This window comes from Colletotrichum spaethianum (genome assembly GCF_022836535.1).
Source record: "Colletotrichum spaethianum MAFF 239500 DNA, contig16, whole genome shotgun sequence".
Taxonomy (NCBI): Eukaryota; Fungi; Ascomycota; class Sordariomycetes; order Glomerellales; family Glomerellaceae; genus Colletotrichum; species Colletotrichum spaethianum.
In genome coordinates, this window is record NW_026054786.1 from 865,613 (window position 1) to 883,120 (window position 17,508).

Here is a 17,508-nt window from a genome sequence, read left to right on the forward strand (position 1 = left end):
AGGGGATGCGTTACGAGCTGGCGCAGATGGGTGTTGTAGGGAGCCTTTTGATGTCAATTCGGCGGCAGAGGGTCTGGCTGGTCAACTGCGACTGAGCCGCATCTGCCGGAGAAGATATGCCTTTAATAGAATATACGTTCTGGTCATGAGTTTATTTGGATTGCGTTTTAGATATACGGATAGCAGACAGCGCGATGCTGGACAAATAGCATAGCAAACGTCTCGCACATCACCTGAGTCTTATCGAGGGCATTCGTGAATGGTTAATCCGTCCTGCCGAAGGCCAACGCCATGCAGCATGCAATAGAGAGGGTATCCGAAGAAAGGCCCCTCTGGGGTCAGACACCTTCTCTCATCAGGTCACTCTTACAAACTAAGTTGTTCACAAGTAATGAATCTGCCATGTCATAACAAGCTAGAAGTTGCTAGGTACTTTATCCAGGCCGCGTTTGCATCAACCTGGTGTTCCAACCAGTAAGTGGCCCGGGCGGAACAGGTCCACAGGCACCACCCACTTCGGAACATTGACTAGGAGCGGAATCGGGGTGGCTCTAGATTCCGAGCCAACCAATCGATCTGTGGCTGAGGCAAGTCATCAGCCTCGTCCGTGCGCCACAACTTTGGACGTCCTGTTTCCAAAGAATTGTATCAGCAAGCATCCTACCACCGACGAATTGACTAAAAAGCCTCCTTTCTCACCTCAAAAGCAGGCAGCCATTTTACAGCGAAGAACAGAAATCGAAAATAAACGGACGCACTCCGAATACACGGGTATTTGCAGTACCTTGTCTGGGGCGAGGACTGGTCGAGTTGTAGACCACGGGCGAAATCGATCCCAGCGACCGACCGCGCGGGTGAAGCTGGAAGCTTGAGGCTGCAGCTCCGGAGACAGCGGCGTCGAGGCGAAACGCAGACGACGAGCCCGAATAAACATTACAGAGACTGCCAACGGCGATCAATACGAAAGCGGCTGCTCCCGTGCTGCCGACCCTCACGCCTAGCTGCGCCTGCGATTCGAGAAACCGCCATCTGAGGACTTGGTCGTTTTTGCCTAGGCAATATCGCGGAAAGCCCCGGCAGAGACAGTCCAGCTTGCGCAAGACAATAGTGCCCTCGAAATCATCTCGCTAGTCCGACCAGTGATTGATTGAATCCCGTTGGCAAGACCATTCTGCGACGCCGTGGAAGATTCCCGGAACTCTTAATCACGATCGACCAGTCCACTTCTTCTATCCTCTACGTAGCGATACATCGAAAGCGTAGCATCGTTATTACCAACCCGAGGTGGAATCACATAAACTCTCAATACCATCAAAGAACGAAGCGAGAAGTTGGATAGAGCTGGTCACGAAGTTTGCTGTTCCCTTGTCACAACTCGACCATTTCTTGAACCGTTGCCTACCCCTCCCAGGTGTTGCGGCTGTAGCCTTACGTTCACGTTATTACCCCGGGCCCTACGAGGTTATCGATTCGGTCGTACAAACAGCTCACGCCGTCCATCATGTCTCTCCTCGAGAAGCAGAAAGCGGCCTTCAGCAGCTCACTGGCCTCGGCAGCGAGCAAGCTGACATCCAAGAACCCAGCGCTCGCACCGCCGTCGCCCTCTCCGTCGGTGGGCAGCACCGCTTCCAAGAATGAGACAACATCATCAGGCAAGCGTAAGCGCGACCCCAACGCGATCGTCTACTCGCAGCCCCAGAACACCAGCTTCGGTCAGGAGGTCTTCACCCAGATGCAGTATGCCCTCGAGTGGCTCAAGGGCAAGGACGAGGCCAAGACGGCCACCGAAATCTTTGACCACCTGGGCCAGACCCGCAGCACCGATAAGCACAAGCAACAGCTGGTTGAGGCCATGCGCCGCCATCCCCGCATCCAGTGGACGCCCGACCCCAAGCTCTCGGAGCAGACTTGGAGGACAGGCATGTACGTCCACCGCCCCATCATCCCAGGCGTTCGGGACAAGATCTCGCTGCTACGCCACCTGCAGAGCAAGAAAGACGCCGAGGGCACCTCGGTCAAGGACCTCAAGGACGGCTGGCCGGACTGCGACCAGGCGCTGATGGAGCTTGAGCGCGAGCACAAGATTCTCATTGTCAAGACCAAGAAGGAGCAGCACCCCCGCGCCATCTGGCTCGACGACGCCTCGCTCCACCACCACGTCGACGACGAGTTCAAGCGCATGTGGAACGCCGTCGAGGTGCCCACCACCGATGACATCGTCAAGAAGCTCGTCTCCGTTGGCCAGAAGCCCGCCAGCGCCGACCCGAGTACCATCAAGAAGGTCGACTCCAAGAAGCAGCAGAAGAAGCGCGCCGTGCGGCGAACGGGCAAGACGACAAACACCCACATGGAGCATCTGCTCAAGGACTACAGCCACATGGTCAAGCGATAGACTGGGCGACCCTTTTTCCTTGTTACAATATACCGAAGCTTTGCATTTCAAAAGGCGTTTAGGAACCGGGAGATGCTTCTATGGGCGAAACTGGCAGGTTTTCTTGCGCTTTTCCTCCAGTTTTATAGATGAGTCCAAAAAAAAAAGGGGGGGGGATTTGTCACGGTCGGTGGAAGGAACGAGGATTCCCGCTGGTGTGACAGGACAGAGAGAAAGAAGAATATGACACTGAATGCAAAATCATAACCAGTCCAAACGCTCTGCTATGAATGATATCCCTGATACTGCAATGCCGCTGACTCAACCAAGGAACACGGGAACTAAGACTTTTCCAGCCAAATCCGCTCGCTACTCATCCTCGACCCTCTCAAACACCCTCAAAAACACGTCCGGCTCCTGGTTCCCGCCAACTCTCCACCTCCCCTGGACCGTAAACGTCGGCACCCCCGTGATGCCCGCCCTCCTCGCCTCCAGCACGGCCTCATCAACCGCCTTGCCGACGCGGTCGTCGTCCAGCACCGCCGCCGCCTCCTTCTCGTCGAGATCCACACCCGCGGACGTCGCGGCCGCGAGCAGATACTTTCGGTCCGAGAGGTCCTCTCCCTCCTCGAAGTGGCCCCGGAACAGAGTCTCGAGCAGGCGGTCCTGGGCCTCCGGACCGTTCCTCGCGAGGGCGAGAGCGAGGAGCTTGTGGGACTGGCGCGAGTTCCCGGTGTTGCCGGTCACGTTGAGGGATATGCCGGCGAGGGTGCAGGCGGATGTGATGCGGGCGAGGATTTTGGGCAGGTCGCCCGACCTGGCGAAGTGGGTTTTGTACATTGTGACTTTGTCGTAGCCTGGGTGACGGTTCAGTGGTCGCGGTGTAAGTGAAGGGGAGGGGCTCAGACGGGGCGAGGTGAGTTTGGGGGGTTGAATGGGAATCGTGACGAGGACGAGGGATTACGAACCAGTGTTCTTCATGGCCGGGCTCAGGTAGAAGGGCTTCCAGATGACCTCGAACTCGGCCGAGGGGTCTACGGCGCGGTACTGCGAGATGGCGCGGTCGAGGTTCTTCTTGCCGACATAGCACCACGGACAGAGCAGGTCCGTGACGGCCTCAATTTTGATGACCACCATCGTTTGGCGCCCTCGGGTTTTGGTTTCGACTTTTTTCGGGTGGCGCTAGAGGAGGGCAAGATGTGCAAGACTGCGTCGTCGACACTTACAGTAGCTATCTGACCAAGACGCGGGTCGTGAGAATGAGGACGGCCGCGATGAAAGCAGAGAAGCACGGCGAATGTGTGTTATGCCTCACTTGCTTTCGGCGGATACAGTACCCCGAAAAAAAATGCAAGCTTCGCTCCCGACAAATGGCGTCAAAATGGGGGATGGGCCTCGCCCGACTCAAAAACTAGGTAGGTTCGATCGGCAAGGACGGGGAAACCGGGGGTTTGGATGGAAACTCTGTCAGACGTTGGCGGCAGCTCTGACCAGCTTATAAGACCACAACCGAGCCCCTCGCGTTGTTGGTTTGAATGGGAGAGGCAGGAAGCCGGGGAGCGAGGCGGCCGAGTGACTGATGGGTGGGAAGGAAGAGACCCGAATGGGATGTTGGAATACTAATCAGCCCCAGAGCGTCTCCCAGAATAAAGCTAACCAGCATCCGCGCATTTTCGGCTCTGACCGAGAGACACACGCATATACAAACAAGCAGGACACACATTATCACTCACACACCTGGTCCCACCGAAGCGTTTTGACTACTAATCCAAAGCGCAAGCGACAAGCAAACAGACCCCAAGGCCGGATCCCCAGGCCTCTTTGCCGAGGTATATTGTACAATGGGGAAGGCGGGAAAAAAGAGGGCAGACGAAACTAACGAACCAACTTCGATGGAAACCAGCTCGTCTCGGGAATTACGGACCCGGCTCACTACACCCAACTGCTTTCCTTCCAAAACAGGCACTTCCACAACAGGCACTCTCCCCATTTAGGAAATTCCCCCATTCAATCGCCACCCACAGCATCGCCCAGTTCTCTGGCTCTCTGGCTCTCTGGCTCTCTGTTTTTATCTCTCTCTCTCTCTCTTTTTCTTCGTGGCAAAAACCGCATCAACGGAACAAAAAAAAAAGTCGACGGTTCACTAATCACACCAACGAGGCACAGACGCGCCCAGAACGTCTTGTCCATTTTTTGATTATCTCATCAGTCCGATCTCTCTCTCTCTCTCTCTCTACAAACAAGGAAAAGAAGAAAAGTAATAATCACGTATTTAGTTGTCTTCCTTGCGATTTATCATTCTTTAGCAAGTCCTTTGGCCATCGCCTCTCCCCCCATCCCCACCGAGCGCCTTTTCATGTTCCCTCGCAATCTTGTCGTTGTCTCTGCCCCCGAGTCGAGCGTCGAATCTTTTGCTGTCCTGTCCCGGCATCCTCATGCGGCGGGGGACATGTCGGAGGGCGCTCTTGCCGGTAATCGGGGTTTGCCTGTCCCGGCCCGCGTCTCGCTGGGCCGTGTTGAAACCGTCAGTCCATCTAGTCGTACACGAATGAGAATTGAAAAATGCTTGAGTAGCCAATCAATCGATCAGTCTTCTGGGGGTTGAATAAGACATGCGAAACACATGGACTATGCCACGTGCCCACAGCTGTTCTGTCAGGTGTTGTTCCGACGGTTTGTTTTTATTGTCTTCTTTTTTTCCTCAATGGACATCAGCCATAATCACCTTGCTAGCCTGCCTTTCGATGAGGTCACCCTCGCTTGGTTCAGTCACAGCGGGACGCCAGTTCCGGATCGCCCACCAACGGGATCTAATTTGCGCCTCCACAAATGCACGGCGCACCTGGCATGGCGCTTCACACACTGACCATCGTCAGGTCGACCCTCAAGCTTACCCGGTCAACTCCACCAAGAGGACGACACTACGCGCATGACAACATTGCAGGATGAGTGAGATGAGAAAACAAAGAGGTAGCTACGAGCATTCATTGTCTAGTACAGGTTTGCATACAAGATTCCGCAAGAAAAAGAAAAAAAGCCAAATTCCTTTGCCGAGTGAGTCTCCGCCAAAACCGTCGGCGTGCTGCTCAAGAGCACTCGTTTCCTGTCTGGAAACTCCTCCCAACCTTTTTGCCTCCAGCCAATGCCCATGGAGACCCAGTCATCATGAAGTGTGCTTTCCGCCAGTCTATGAGAACAAAAGAAAAGGCAGTTGTGTGTGAAAACGAACCAGATGGCTGCCCGCCCCTTTGGTATCTTCCTGACCCTGTCCCGGTGCAGCCCGCAGTATTAAAGGTGTATGTATTTACCGTCTCCAACCTTGCCATGCGAGAACTTTTCGTGTCGGAGAAAGAGAAGAGTATAACCACGTCAAGGAAAAAAGTGCTGAGTCGTCAGCTGCCCCAAGGACCTGAGTGGGCATACGGGGCGCTTTCAGCAATACTGATACAAGGACTCATCCTAGTGAGCGCCTGCCCACAGCTCGCTCTGGCGACCCTTAATGTCATAGGCGCCGGCAGGGGGCTCGGTGCTCTGGGGTCGGCGGACCTGTCCGGGGTTGCCATAGAACATTTGGCCACCGAGCGAGGGAGCAGCGGGGTATGCGTCGGGATCGGGATAGGTGTAGCCACCACCGTTGCTGCTGTGCGAGGGAGACGCAACGTGCGACGGCGACTGCCAGCCGACGTTGCTCATGTGAGGGCTGCCGCCAGCGCTGCCAGGGCCGGAGTGTTGCTCGACACTCGGCTCCAGCGTTGGGGGCGGTCCGTAGCTGGTAGGATGCGAGGTGGGCCTCATGCCGGTGTTGTAACCGCCCGAAGATGTCGACGCAGGGCTGCCAACGTGCATGTCCCGCTGGAGATGGACGGGGAGCGAGCTGTTGCCCATATACTGGAACTCCGAAGTGGCACGGTGCATGCTGTCGGCACTGGGCGACATCGAGAGGGTTCGCTGGCCAGGAGAAGGCGTCGTCAGCGGTGAGCCCCGGTTGGACATGGCGTCACCATCGGAGCGGGACGCATTTGGCTTCGCGGTAGCTCCACGGGCGGCGAGGGCGGCGGCAGTCGCAGCAGCAGCCTCCTCAACAGTGCCGGTGTGGTGGTTTTGGTGTCTCGTCAGAGTAGTGCGGCGGGTAAAGGTCTTCTGACAGTCGGCGTAGGGGCATTTGTAAGGGCGCTTGCCAGAATGGATTCGGCGGTGGCGTGCCAGGGAACTGCTGTCACTGAAAGGCTGGCAAAAAAAAGTCAGCAAGAGAACCTCCGTTATCTTGATCGAGTCTCAGCATACCTTGCCGCAGCGTTCACACATGTGAGGCTTCTCTCCGGTGTGGACTCGCTGATGGACCGTGAGGGCCGATCGCTGGATGAACTGCTTTCCACAGTTGGGGAAGTCGCAGACGTGCGGACGAATGCCGCTGTGAATACGTTCTGATGCCATGTCAGTAATGGGATCCAATCAGGTCTTCCATCGTCACACATACCGTGACGGGCCAAGTCACTACGGCGAGCAAAGCCCTTGCCGCAAGTGCTGCACGGGTAGGCCTTCGTAGGCTGCTGAGGCGCCTGCTGCTCGGGGCCTTGTACTGGGGCATGCCTTGGGACATGTCGTGTTGAGGGATACCGGGCAGGATCACAGGGCCGGGTCCCATGTGGGAGACGGGCACCTGCATCTGCATCGGAGCGCCAACCATGGCGCTGGGAGATGGGTAGGAACGCGGGACGCCTTCCATATTGTGACGAGAGTATTGAGAGTGTTCGGACCCGTGAGGAGAGCCTGCGCGGTCCATGGGTGGTTCAGGCATGTTTCTCGCCGTAAGTTGGGGGAGTTGGTGCATCTGACGTTCGGGGGTCGATCCGGTGTGGATGGAAGCGTGTTGTTGCATAGCGGCACTTCGTTGATTCATCAAGTTGCCAATGTCCATTACCTCGCCCGGAGCTGGCGACCTCATATTACGGCGAAGGAAATCGCTAGCAATGGTCGGGATTCCTGCGTGGATAGCCAGCTTGCAGGATTCTTTCAGACGATATTCCGCGTCAGACGAAGGTGAGACTTTGAGTTTATAAGGACGGCGCTACCTGGGGGAAAGTTAGTATGGTGGTATCCCGAGGGGCAAAGAGTATGAATAAGGGATCTGGAGGAGGGCCGCTTTGAAGGGGGAGGCACATCGCCACGAGTAGGGAGCGTTTGGCTAAGATTCCACGAAGCAGGGTTACAGAGGGTAGAGGTGACGGGGATAGCCCAGCACAACCTCGGGCATGACTAGATGTGCCAGGAGCACCCGGTGGCGGGTCCTTTAAATCACATTGGCAGGCTTACCTGGTGCGGATGCTGAAATGAAATCCGGGACAGACCGACCACAGATCACAGACCAGTATGCTGCTCGTTCTCGTCGTTCAAATACGCGTCGGGATTGAGCTCGACCTCAGTCGTAGTCGCGATGCCGATAGGGGATCGTGAACGCGTTGGATTGTTGACGCTCGGTCTATATAGAGAGCTATTGTGTCGTCACGACTGATGGATCTGACGTGGCGCGAAACGTCGAAGAGTTCCCGTCGAAGGAGGCACAGCCCACCAAAGATGGGTCGAGGGGCGTCACGGGACCGAGACGTGTGCTAAGCACTCGCTTTGCGCCGTTGAAGGATGATGGATCTCGTTCGGATATGGGTTGTAGAACCGAAACCGTTGACGGAAAAGGAGAGGGAGGGTGTGGGTGGTGAGGGTCAAAATGCGGTGGTGTCGGAGCGACCTATGCGACGCGCCTCCGGTTAGTGTTGGGTCAAGGTGAAATACAATAATACAAGGTTGGAAGAAAGACCGATGCAGCATGCACTTGAGGGTGTGCAGCGCCCGAGAAAGTGTGAAGTGGGATAAAGGAAGAAAAGATGGTGCCTCCGGACCGAGGGCTCGACCAGTTGTGTCAAGAGAGAAGGGTGTTTGTCAAAGTTCGCGTGTGCTGAGGTCTCGGACGAGAGATGAGGTAACAGGGGCCAAGAAACCTTGATCGGGGGTGCAGATGGTCCGGCAGGGTTAGGGGAGGAAAAGCGGGTCTAAGAGGAAAAGAGCGAAAAAAAAGCTGAGGCATAGCCGCAGACGTGACCAAGGCGTTGGACAGCCCCGGACGCGAGGACAGGGCAGCCACCAAAAGCAGACGGCAAGGAAGGCCCAGTACGTATCATCCGTCAGCCGGGTGCCAGTGCAAGTGCCAGCAACGAGCCCAGCCAACAGTCCACGTCGGGGCCTACCACAGCCACACACAGAGAGCAGTGACAGGCGAGCACGTGTTTGATGGATGAATGAACAAATAAACAGACAGGATCGCTCCGGTGTGTCGGACTCGACATCGAATACGACGACGACGACAACAAAGACGCGAGAGGGAATGGGAAAGGGGGAAGGGGGGTCAAGAAAGGCATGTGAAGGGAATGCGGGATCAATGATGATAACATTAACGAGAGGTAACTTACTTGACGGGGGAAGAGGGAGAGAGAGTGGAATGGGTATATTAGTAAAACAGGTAGTCGTTTTCCTTGTCGGGGTTGGTCGTCGGAATTGCAATTGCGTCGTCGGCGATTGCAAGGAAAGGGTGGAAAAGAAAGGGAAAAATAAAACTCGATTGACTTGAGTTTTATCGCTGCTGCAGAGGGAGCGTTTGAATATGTATGAAGGAAGTCGAGACCTCTTCTGGCAGGAAGGCGTAGGGTCCGGTCCTTGGCTCGAGGGTCGTGTGTGGTGCGAGGTAATGAAAGAGCAAGGGGAAGGGGAGAAGAAGCTGTGACGCAGCAGGCGGAGCGCAGGGACAAATGGACGGGGTTCGGCAGGTATTATAAAAATGTCAACCACGGAGACGATCCTTTTAGTAAGACCGGGGGGGGATGGAAGAAAGGAAGGAAGAATGGAAGGAAGGGGAGGGAAGGGGAGGGGGGGGGGGGGGGGCGTCTGGAGAAAGGGAAAAGGGAAAAAAATATCCCAGAGCGTCGAGGTATCCGTACTGTCGTAACGGATCGGTCAGAAAGAAGGACCTGGTCGAGGGATGGATGTGGATGGGGGACCAAAAGAAACGGGCTGTCCTACGAATCGAACAAGTATGTATGGATAGAGAGGATAGTCCACGGAGATGAAGAGACGGGGAGCAGGAGAAGCGGACAACCTAAGATATGAATGCATTTCCATGTCAGATATGAAGCAGTTTGATCCATTGCATACACACACACACACACACACACACACACACACACACACACACACACAATCGTACATAGACCTACACCACGCATACACCACATTGACATGCGCACACGCACTCGTACTACCGCAAGGTACCTTTTCCTGCTGCAACCAGGCAAAAAGGTACACACGTCATGTGCCCCGTAGTCGTAGCCTATCCAGACCAGAGCGCGCGCACCCTCCCCCCAAGTCAGGTCAAGTGAGAGAGGACCCAAGTGCAGAAGCTTGGTGAATTGAAACGAACGGTTTAGCTGGGACAGCCGGGGACCATTGACGCTGAAGCAGGAACGAACGGGGGTGATGGGAGTAAGGTAAGGTAGGGAAGGGAAGGGAAGGGAAGGTACGGGGATACATGGGTACATGGGTGAGGTACCTGCCGTGCCGACGTTACCTTTCCTAGACGCATGGAAGGAGGTACTTGGGTGCCGGGGGTGCGTGCCCCCTTCCCTTCCTCGCCCATGCCTACCTAACTCACCCCGGTCCTTTCTTCTCTTCCGTTCCTCTGCTCTGCCTACACTACCCAGGGCCTGCCTCGCTCGCTCCCTCCCTCCTCGCTCCCTCTCTGCCACCTCCCTCCCGTTGTCCCTACCCTGTCATGGTCGTGCCCATTAGCGGCTGGGTGTGCCGCGCGGTGTTCTGTGAGTACAGTGCGTACAGTGCGGGTGGTGATTGATGACCTGGTGCTTGGGTCTCTTGGAAGGGGGAGCGGCCTTCAAGCACTCAATGCTCTTCCATGGGCTCCCTGCCGCTGCTCCACTCTGCTGGGCCTGCTGAACCTGCTGGACCTGGAGTCAGTGTCGATCGACTCTGTGCCGCCGCCGCCGCCGCTCAGGGGTTGGGACCACCTTGCGAGCTCGACGTGAAGCTGGAGGTGCTGGCCTCCCCAGACGGCCGCAGCCATTGCGATCTGTACCTGCGTGCTCAAGTGAACACGGTACGGGGAGGTTAAACGATGGTCAGGACTTGAGCCTCACGAAGACTCGGCCATCACCCCTCAACTCCAATATCTTCTGCTTCTTTTCCCCCTCTTTTTGTTTTTGTTTTGTTTGAGAGCGTTTGGTTGGGGTTTTCTACCTTGGCCGAGTCCACCCACAACACTCATCGCTGGAACAGAACATCCCACAATCAGGAGACCGACACCCAGTACGCAGCCTTCTGCGCGGCCCCTTGCCTTAAGCTTCCCTCACGTCCTGCTATGCTTTTTCATCATCTGCCACGTCCCCTGCTGGTTTTACCAAAGCCCTGCGGTTGATGCTGGTAGCCAGGTTCATGCCGTTGACAGGTGACGGTTTGCCAGCGTCAATGGACCACCACCACCGTCAGGAACACTCCGACAAATGAGCCAGTGGGAGACTGACAAACGATGCAAGGCTCATCTGCACGCCCTGCCTGCACCAGCAATGGCAAAAGGGGGGGGCAAGGGACCGTCTTTCATCATCATCGCTACCCGCTACCGCTAACACCTCCGCTGCTCATCATCATCAACTGCACTCGCCCTACCCCATTCTTTCTCGAACCTCCCTTTCCTCTTTCTCTTTCTCTCTCCCCGTTTCTGGTCTTTCAGGGGAAGGAGGGGGGCCTTCGCCGAGGTTTGGCTGACCGCTGGCAGCTGGCTCGTCAAGCACCCCCCGGTAGCCCATTTGGCTTTTCGCTCGTTTGGCCTCGTCATCATCAAACAATCGGGTTATTTCTGCCATCATCTCCACTCTGGCAAAGTGGACCTTTTTCCTACGTCTCCCAGTCAGGAGCCAGAATGAGACACCAAATTACCTTTTGCAGCCCCACAGGCAAAACCTACGATAGGGCGGAACAGGGGCTGGAGCTCTTGCTCGCATCTGGTTCCCGTACTTTGGGGTTTGGACTGCCCGCTCCTGGCCGCATCGCCCTCCCTCTATCGACGTTGTTCTGCACTTGACGTGCCTTCTGTATCTCCGATGCAAACGAAGACTGCGGATCATGACATGTGCGCGCCCGTCGTTCTTTCCGCCTGGGATCTTGCACTTCACATATATATGTCGATGGAATTGAATGCGCCCGTGGGCATCCGGTGATGGGCCCCCAGCAACAACGACAGTCAGAACTCGTCAGATAAGCTACTGCGTAGACTTGGCGGTGCTATGACCCTGCGCCAAACGGAATATTCCAAAGCTTCCATGTGGTCACTCCCCTTCTCGATTGGGCAATCGCCGCTGGTGCTCGCCGACCTTCTTTGAGCGTGCGCTTGTCGTCGAGGCCCGACAGAGGGTGGTCAAAGCCACTCCATCTCGTAAATCATTTACACCCCAAGTACCTACGCCAGCCAGCTCAACGCTGCAGGAAGAGGCGCCTTCGCAACACATGATGGGCCAGACTTCCAAGTACGGGTATCCTTCTTCTGCGTCCAACTGAGCCTACACGGGTGGCAGATGGTCTCGAGGATGGGCAATTGCGCATCGCATAACCGCTCATTTTCCATGCGTCGCGCTCACAAAGGCGCCCCAAGATACAACTGCCGCAGAATCTGTTGTTTTCCCACTGTTTGCGCCAGTTGTCCTCTTGGCGGCCACTCCTCGCCCGTCACACTGGTTATGCCCTTGGCCTGCAATGTTACGGCAACAAGGTGCAGAGTGCCATCAAATGAACGCTCAGACACCTTGAAATTGGCTGCGGCCTCCGAAGCACGTATCAAAATCACGAAACAAAGTTGCGCTGGAGCTGTTTGAATGGACCCCCTGCTGCCATGGCAGTCCGTCCATTCCTATTCTGTGATGTACTGACGTCCGTGGTCAGCTTCCTCGCCATACGGGCGCCTTAGCATGGCCAATCTCGATCCAAGGCTCTGCGACAGTGCAACGGTACAAGCCGCAGGGGCTCCCGGCTGCTCCGCTCCGTGAAAGGGGCATGGTCGTGGAAGGGCTCCATTCCTTCTGGAAGTGCTCGTTGTTTGCCTACCCCTTCTGACCTCTGACGCGCTGTATCGATGTAGAGCCCAAGCAGTCAGGTTCGAGCGACCTAACATCGAGATGATCTGGCCGATGCCATCATCATCGTTGCCATGTATCTGGTATCGAGATCGGGGTCTAAGCACCTCTGATGGAACGGGGGAGAAAGAGAGACAGCCGTTGAACCGTTTGCCCAAGGCCTTCGTGCAATTGCGCCGCCGCCGCTTCTCATGGCCGTAGCCGGACAATGGAGGACGTACCTCCGTCTAAGTGCACCACAAGTTCTATCACCACCGTCGAGACGATTATTCTGCACGCTAGCGGGGTCGTTAATCCAAATACTGAATGACGCGCCGGGCTAGCTTCGATTGTACAATTCCAAAGGCAATCCTCGTCCACGACGGTCGTCCTGCACCAAGCCGGCCTCCCTTGTCTGCTTCAAGGATCATCATCAGTAATCCGACCTTTGGCATCTCTGAGCCGTCCGGTGCGAGGGGCATCAGAGCACCTGCGCCTGGGAAGCAGCGGTCAAAAAGGGGTGCCGCCCAACATCTCTAACAAGTGAGCTGCAGGGTTGGGGGCGCAAACCTGGCACGACGGGGAGACTTGAACCATGCATGCAGCCCAGGAAATTGGCGCTAGACCCAGAAGAGAAGGTTTCCAGAAGGCGTCTGGAAATCATTGACGGCGTGGAAGCCGTGGTGGGATTACGGCTGCATCAAAGGGATGAGCTGCGCCGCCGTCCCGCTGCTTCATCTGCGACGAAGGTGGGTACCCCAATGTCAAACCATCCCTAGAGCCGTTTCCCTCCCTCTCTCTACCACTCCACTCCTTCTAGAATGCTTCGAGAAAGTTGGCCAACCCCAGGGGTCCCCGGGTAATTGGCCGACAAGCAAGATTACACGGACTTTCTGCTACACAGGGCATGGCCCAAGACGTAGAGGGAACAAGGCAAGCTGTGTCGCATCAGCCTTGAGCCGGGCTCACGCGCGCAGCGCAGACCGGAGGACCGGCCCCCCGCAGGTCGAGTACCATGGTACCTGCCCTCTGTCCCAAGAAACGGCGAGGGCGTGCATCAAGCGAGAAACGGGCTTGGGGCCTCAGACATACCCGTTCTTGCCGTTGACTGGCGAACTCGGGATCTGGGTCGTGTGTTTGTCGCCATGGCCGCCCGTTCGACCGCACGCATGGCTGCCTTGACTTGTGGACGGGACAGCTGGTTGCAGAGCAGGTCGAATACACTGAAGAACTGGATGATGGGGGCTGCAATAAGCCTCGTAGCATGACCTGCCCTCGGCGTCAGAACAACAGCAACAGGGCGGGGGGACGGGCGTGTCGACAGTCAAGCACCAAGGTAATATCCCGCGGCTCTGCTCCCGAGAGCTCAGACTCTGGGGGCCCTCTGCGAATTGTTCCCGCCTCGCCAGGACTCAGCTCAGGCACGGGCGCATCACGGCATCTCCCTTGGGCCATAGCCAAAGCAACCACGGTTTATTACAACCGTCATGCATGGTCCAAGGGGTGGCCCAGCCGACAAAGCCGTCGGACTAGTGAGCCTCAACGGAGATTGCCGCAGGCGACTTTGCACATCGATTGTCTGTGCGGCCCGCCCTGCTGCAGTCACAGAGGACCCAATCCGACAAACCCATGAGAGACAGAAAGAGAGAGAGAGACCTGGTGACATTGACCCCCAAGCCAAGGCCCATAAAAGAAAAGGGCGAGGGGATGGGGCGGGGAGATAGATTGGCCCGACACAGACGCGTCAAACATAGTCGGCCAGCGGGCAAGGCGGCGGTCAGTCGTAGACAGGAGACTCTATTGAGATGTGTGTGCTGGCTGGGGTGGAGTAAGGTGAGGTAGGTATACGAGTCTGCAACCAGCATCGTCCCAAACGACAAACATGATCTGAAGTGTGCTTGTACGACTCAGCGAGCGAGGCGTCTCGGGACAAGCTGTTTCAGATCACCTATCCGATTGGAAAGCGAGCACAAACAGCGATGAGGGTCGCTTCGTGTTTTATCGGTAGACGTACGCAAACCGGCTGGATTCGAACTAACCCGACTCGGGTATCGAGTGTGTGGCACGCCGAGTCCATTCGTGTGGCTCCTCGATGCTGCTGCTGCTGCTGCTGCTGCTGTGATCGTGGTCGGACGGCTCGCTGCGTCGTCAACGCGGGCATCAATGCCCCGGCCCACCCATCTCGACCGTCGATCGCGTTAGACTTCAGGGTCGTCACCAGTCACGAGGCTGCCATCAGGCTACGCCAAGGCAGGGTGCCTTGCATCAAGTGCAGGTAACCACTTGCTAGATCATCTGGGATATGTCGGCGGCTGGGGATAGTTGGATGAGGGGCTTCACCACGGTTCCAATGGGTCCATCGAATGGGATGCATGGATATGGTCTTGGACATTGGAGGCTTCCATGATGCTTCCATGCATGCTCGCTTCTACATGCTGTGTAGTACATGGCAATTGTGTTCAACTGTCGCTTCCACAGTATACTGTAGTAGTGTAGTAATGTAGGCAAGGTAGTGTACGCCTGCGCTGCCTACCTTGCCCGGCAGGGTCTAAGTGAGCACGTCGCCTACTGTGCACTTAGTGCGTGTTCCAGGTTCCTCGGCCCCCATGCGTGGCAGCAGCCGGCACATTCAGTTACACCCAGTTCACTGACGGTGGGGGCCGTGCCTCGCCTGAGGCTGAAGGACTGCTCACCCACCTATCCCACACATCCACGCCCACACCACTCCCCCCTCCACACTGTGGCTCGAAGGTCGCACAGTACGGGAAACTGGACACAGGTAGAAACATGATCATGGGGTGTACGTACAGAGTACCTACCTGTCCACAGTTGAGGGCAGGTGCTTCCTTCCCGCGATGGCTTGACAGTGTGTGTGTGTGTGGGTGTGTGCTGTCCCTTCCTCTTCGCGCCTTGGTTTCCAGCCTCGTGTCATGACCAGACTCTGCTCTCTACTCTGTTCTTTGTTCCCTCCCTGCCTTGCGTCTTGTCGTCCGCCCGTGGCTGCAGTTGAAGATTATGATGTTGCTGTTGCTGTTGCCGTGCGAGTCGGTCTGTCTGTCTGCTTGCCTCCGCGTTGCGAGGCAAACGCGATCACTTCGCACTTCGATGCGGATACCCCGATGGACCGGATCGTCTTCTGTCTTCTCACGAACCAGAGTCCCTGCGTCCCTCCTCGCGCCGCTACCTGTCCTCGTACCAACTCACGACGTTTTACGCACACTGACCAAACCCAAACTTCCTCCCGTAACCAAGGCACCCTTGTTATCCTGCCCTCGACGAGGATGGCCTAGGTCATTTCATCATCTTCGGCGGGGGCCGCGAACCAAACCTCTTGTCTATTTTTGTCTGGGACTTCCTTCACCCGCAGATCCTCTACACCACGCATGCCGAGCGACACATCGCCGTCACCGCCCTCATTTGCGGCACTATGCACAAGCCGTCATGCTGGCCACGGCAAATGGTTCTCAGGGCTCTCGAGATTCCCGATCCGTGAGGCCTTCCAAGTATGTATCCCATTGACGGGCGCCCCGCGCGCCCACACGCCTTGCCCTGCATTGAGTGGCACTTACTCACACGGTACGATCTCCCGTACATCACTCGAGTTTGTTCTAAGCAACGACACCTCTCAGCCCAATGTCAATGTCGCCGCACCAGGCACACGTTGGGCCAGGACACACACACACACTCTCTCTCTCTCTCACACACACACACGACGAACGCTAGGCCTGATCGCACATGGACGCTGAATTACACCAGGGACATTAACCTAGTCAATGCTCCCCCTATTCGTCGCTTGCCGGCACAATGTGGCAAGGCACAATAGGACAAAGACATTACCAAGCCTCAGTCGGATTGCCAAAGAAACACAACTGCCCTTGCCAGGGGCGCTCTGCTCTTTGTGACGGGTGCATATATCAACCAACAGGAATCCTCCCGTTGGCGGGCTAGTCAGGATCAAGGCCGGAGGGTGAGAGAGAGGGAGAGAGAGAGAAAAAGGAGGAGAGAGAAAAGCCTGCAACGGGGTCGCCAACAGTCCCGCCCCAGTCTCCCGATCGTGGCCAATATCCACTCCCATAATGCCAGAATTACCAATAGCAATTTTATCAATCTTCTCTAGATGGCGGCTGCTCCGTTCGGCGCGGCACCTGGCAGTAAATGCCTTCGTCCACATCCTCACCATCATCCTTTCTCGATCCGGGCATGAAACGCCCGTGCCGAAACCTGGCTTATGGCGATCTCTGTCAGTTGTCTGTCCAGCTTCACTAGCACGCGTCCCAAAGGCACTAGCTTCGCCTTGTTTGCTTGCCTTAGCTGTCCACTAGCGAGCGAGAAGGACAAGTTACAACGTCAGGTCATGTCAGGGAGCACCACGCAAGACGCCGGCAGTTGAAGGGATGTGCATGTTAAATTTCGTTAGACCCACTCACACGAGGAAACTACGTCTACTAGCTAAACTTAGCTGAGTGGGATGAACTAACTCCGAGATGACCGCCGACCGGCCATGTTACGCCGTCCTTTTTTTTCATTTTTTTTTTCTTCACGCTCCCCGAGCACCACACCTAGAAGCTGTCAACTTTTTTTTTTTTAACCCAATGCCAAGCTTGCAGCATTGCTCGCTCGATGGGACTTGGGCGGCCTTCCCGTCACGGGACACAAGAATCCCAAGATGATGGTGGTCAGTTGGCTGTCCAGTCCTTTTGACTGGGCCTCGCCGTATCCACACAAGCGCGCGCGCACACACCCCTCTCGCCGGGTACGCAGTGCATAGACGCTTCCAGTGTCCGGGCAGACCATGCCGATTCGACTCGACACCTGGAGTCGGCAAACCCTGAATGGACAACACTCTGTGAATCTACGTGTACGTCAACCCCAGAGGCTTTCTCACTGGGCCACCCTGCGGCAGCACCGGCATTTCCGTCGTTCCACCATCATCCTGGCAGCTTGCCAGGCTTCTGGAAAACGAAGAGGACCAAGACA

The 17,508-nt window shown here is 56.2% G+C and overlaps 4 protein-coding genes across 4 annotated transcripts; 1 reads left to right on the forward strand and 3 right to left on the reverse strand.

The window, feature by feature from the left end:
* Positions 1-1,501: 1,501 nt before the first annotated feature.
* Positions 1,502-2,392, forward strand: ColSpa_06743 (transcription initiation factor IIF subunit alpha; the record flags this gene model as incomplete). The annotated part of the gene is made up of 1 exon (XM_049272955.1): positions 1,502-2,392. The coding sequence occupies one exon, from the start codon at positions 1,502-1,504 to the stop codon at positions 2,390-2,392; it is 891 nt and encodes a 296-aa protein (XP_049128912.1).
* A 348-nt stretch (positions 2,393-2,740) lies between these two features.
* On the reverse strand, positions 2,741-3,508 carry ColSpa_06744 (uncharacterized protein; the record flags this gene model as incomplete). The annotated part of the gene is made up of 2 exons (XM_049272956.1): positions 2,741-3,228; positions 3,340-3,508. The coding sequence occupies 2 exons, from the start codon at positions 3,506-3,508 to the stop codon at positions 2,741-2,743; spliced, it is 657 nt and encodes a 218-aa protein (XP_049128913.1).
* A 2,322-nt stretch (positions 3,509-5,830) lies between these two features.
* Positions 5,831-7,058, reverse strand: ColSpa_06745 (zinc finger protein ZPR1; the record flags this gene model as incomplete). The annotated part of the gene is made up of 4 exons (XM_049272957.1): positions 5,831-6,598; positions 6,656-6,795; positions 6,849-6,950; positions 6,989-7,058. 4 exons carry the CDS (start codon positions 7,056-7,058, stop codon positions 5,831-5,833), a joined length of 1,080 nt encoding a protein of 359 aa, XP_049128914.1.
* Positions 7,059-10,304: 3,246 nt separating this feature from the next.
* On the reverse strand, positions 10,305-10,493 carry ColSpa_06746 (uncharacterized protein; the record flags this gene model as incomplete). The annotated part of the gene is made up of 1 exon (XM_049272958.1): positions 10,305-10,493. The coding sequence occupies one exon, from the start codon at positions 10,491-10,493 to the stop codon at positions 10,305-10,307; it is 189 nt and encodes a 62-aa protein (XP_049128915.1).
* Positions 10,494-17,508: the final 7,015 nt, after the last annotated feature.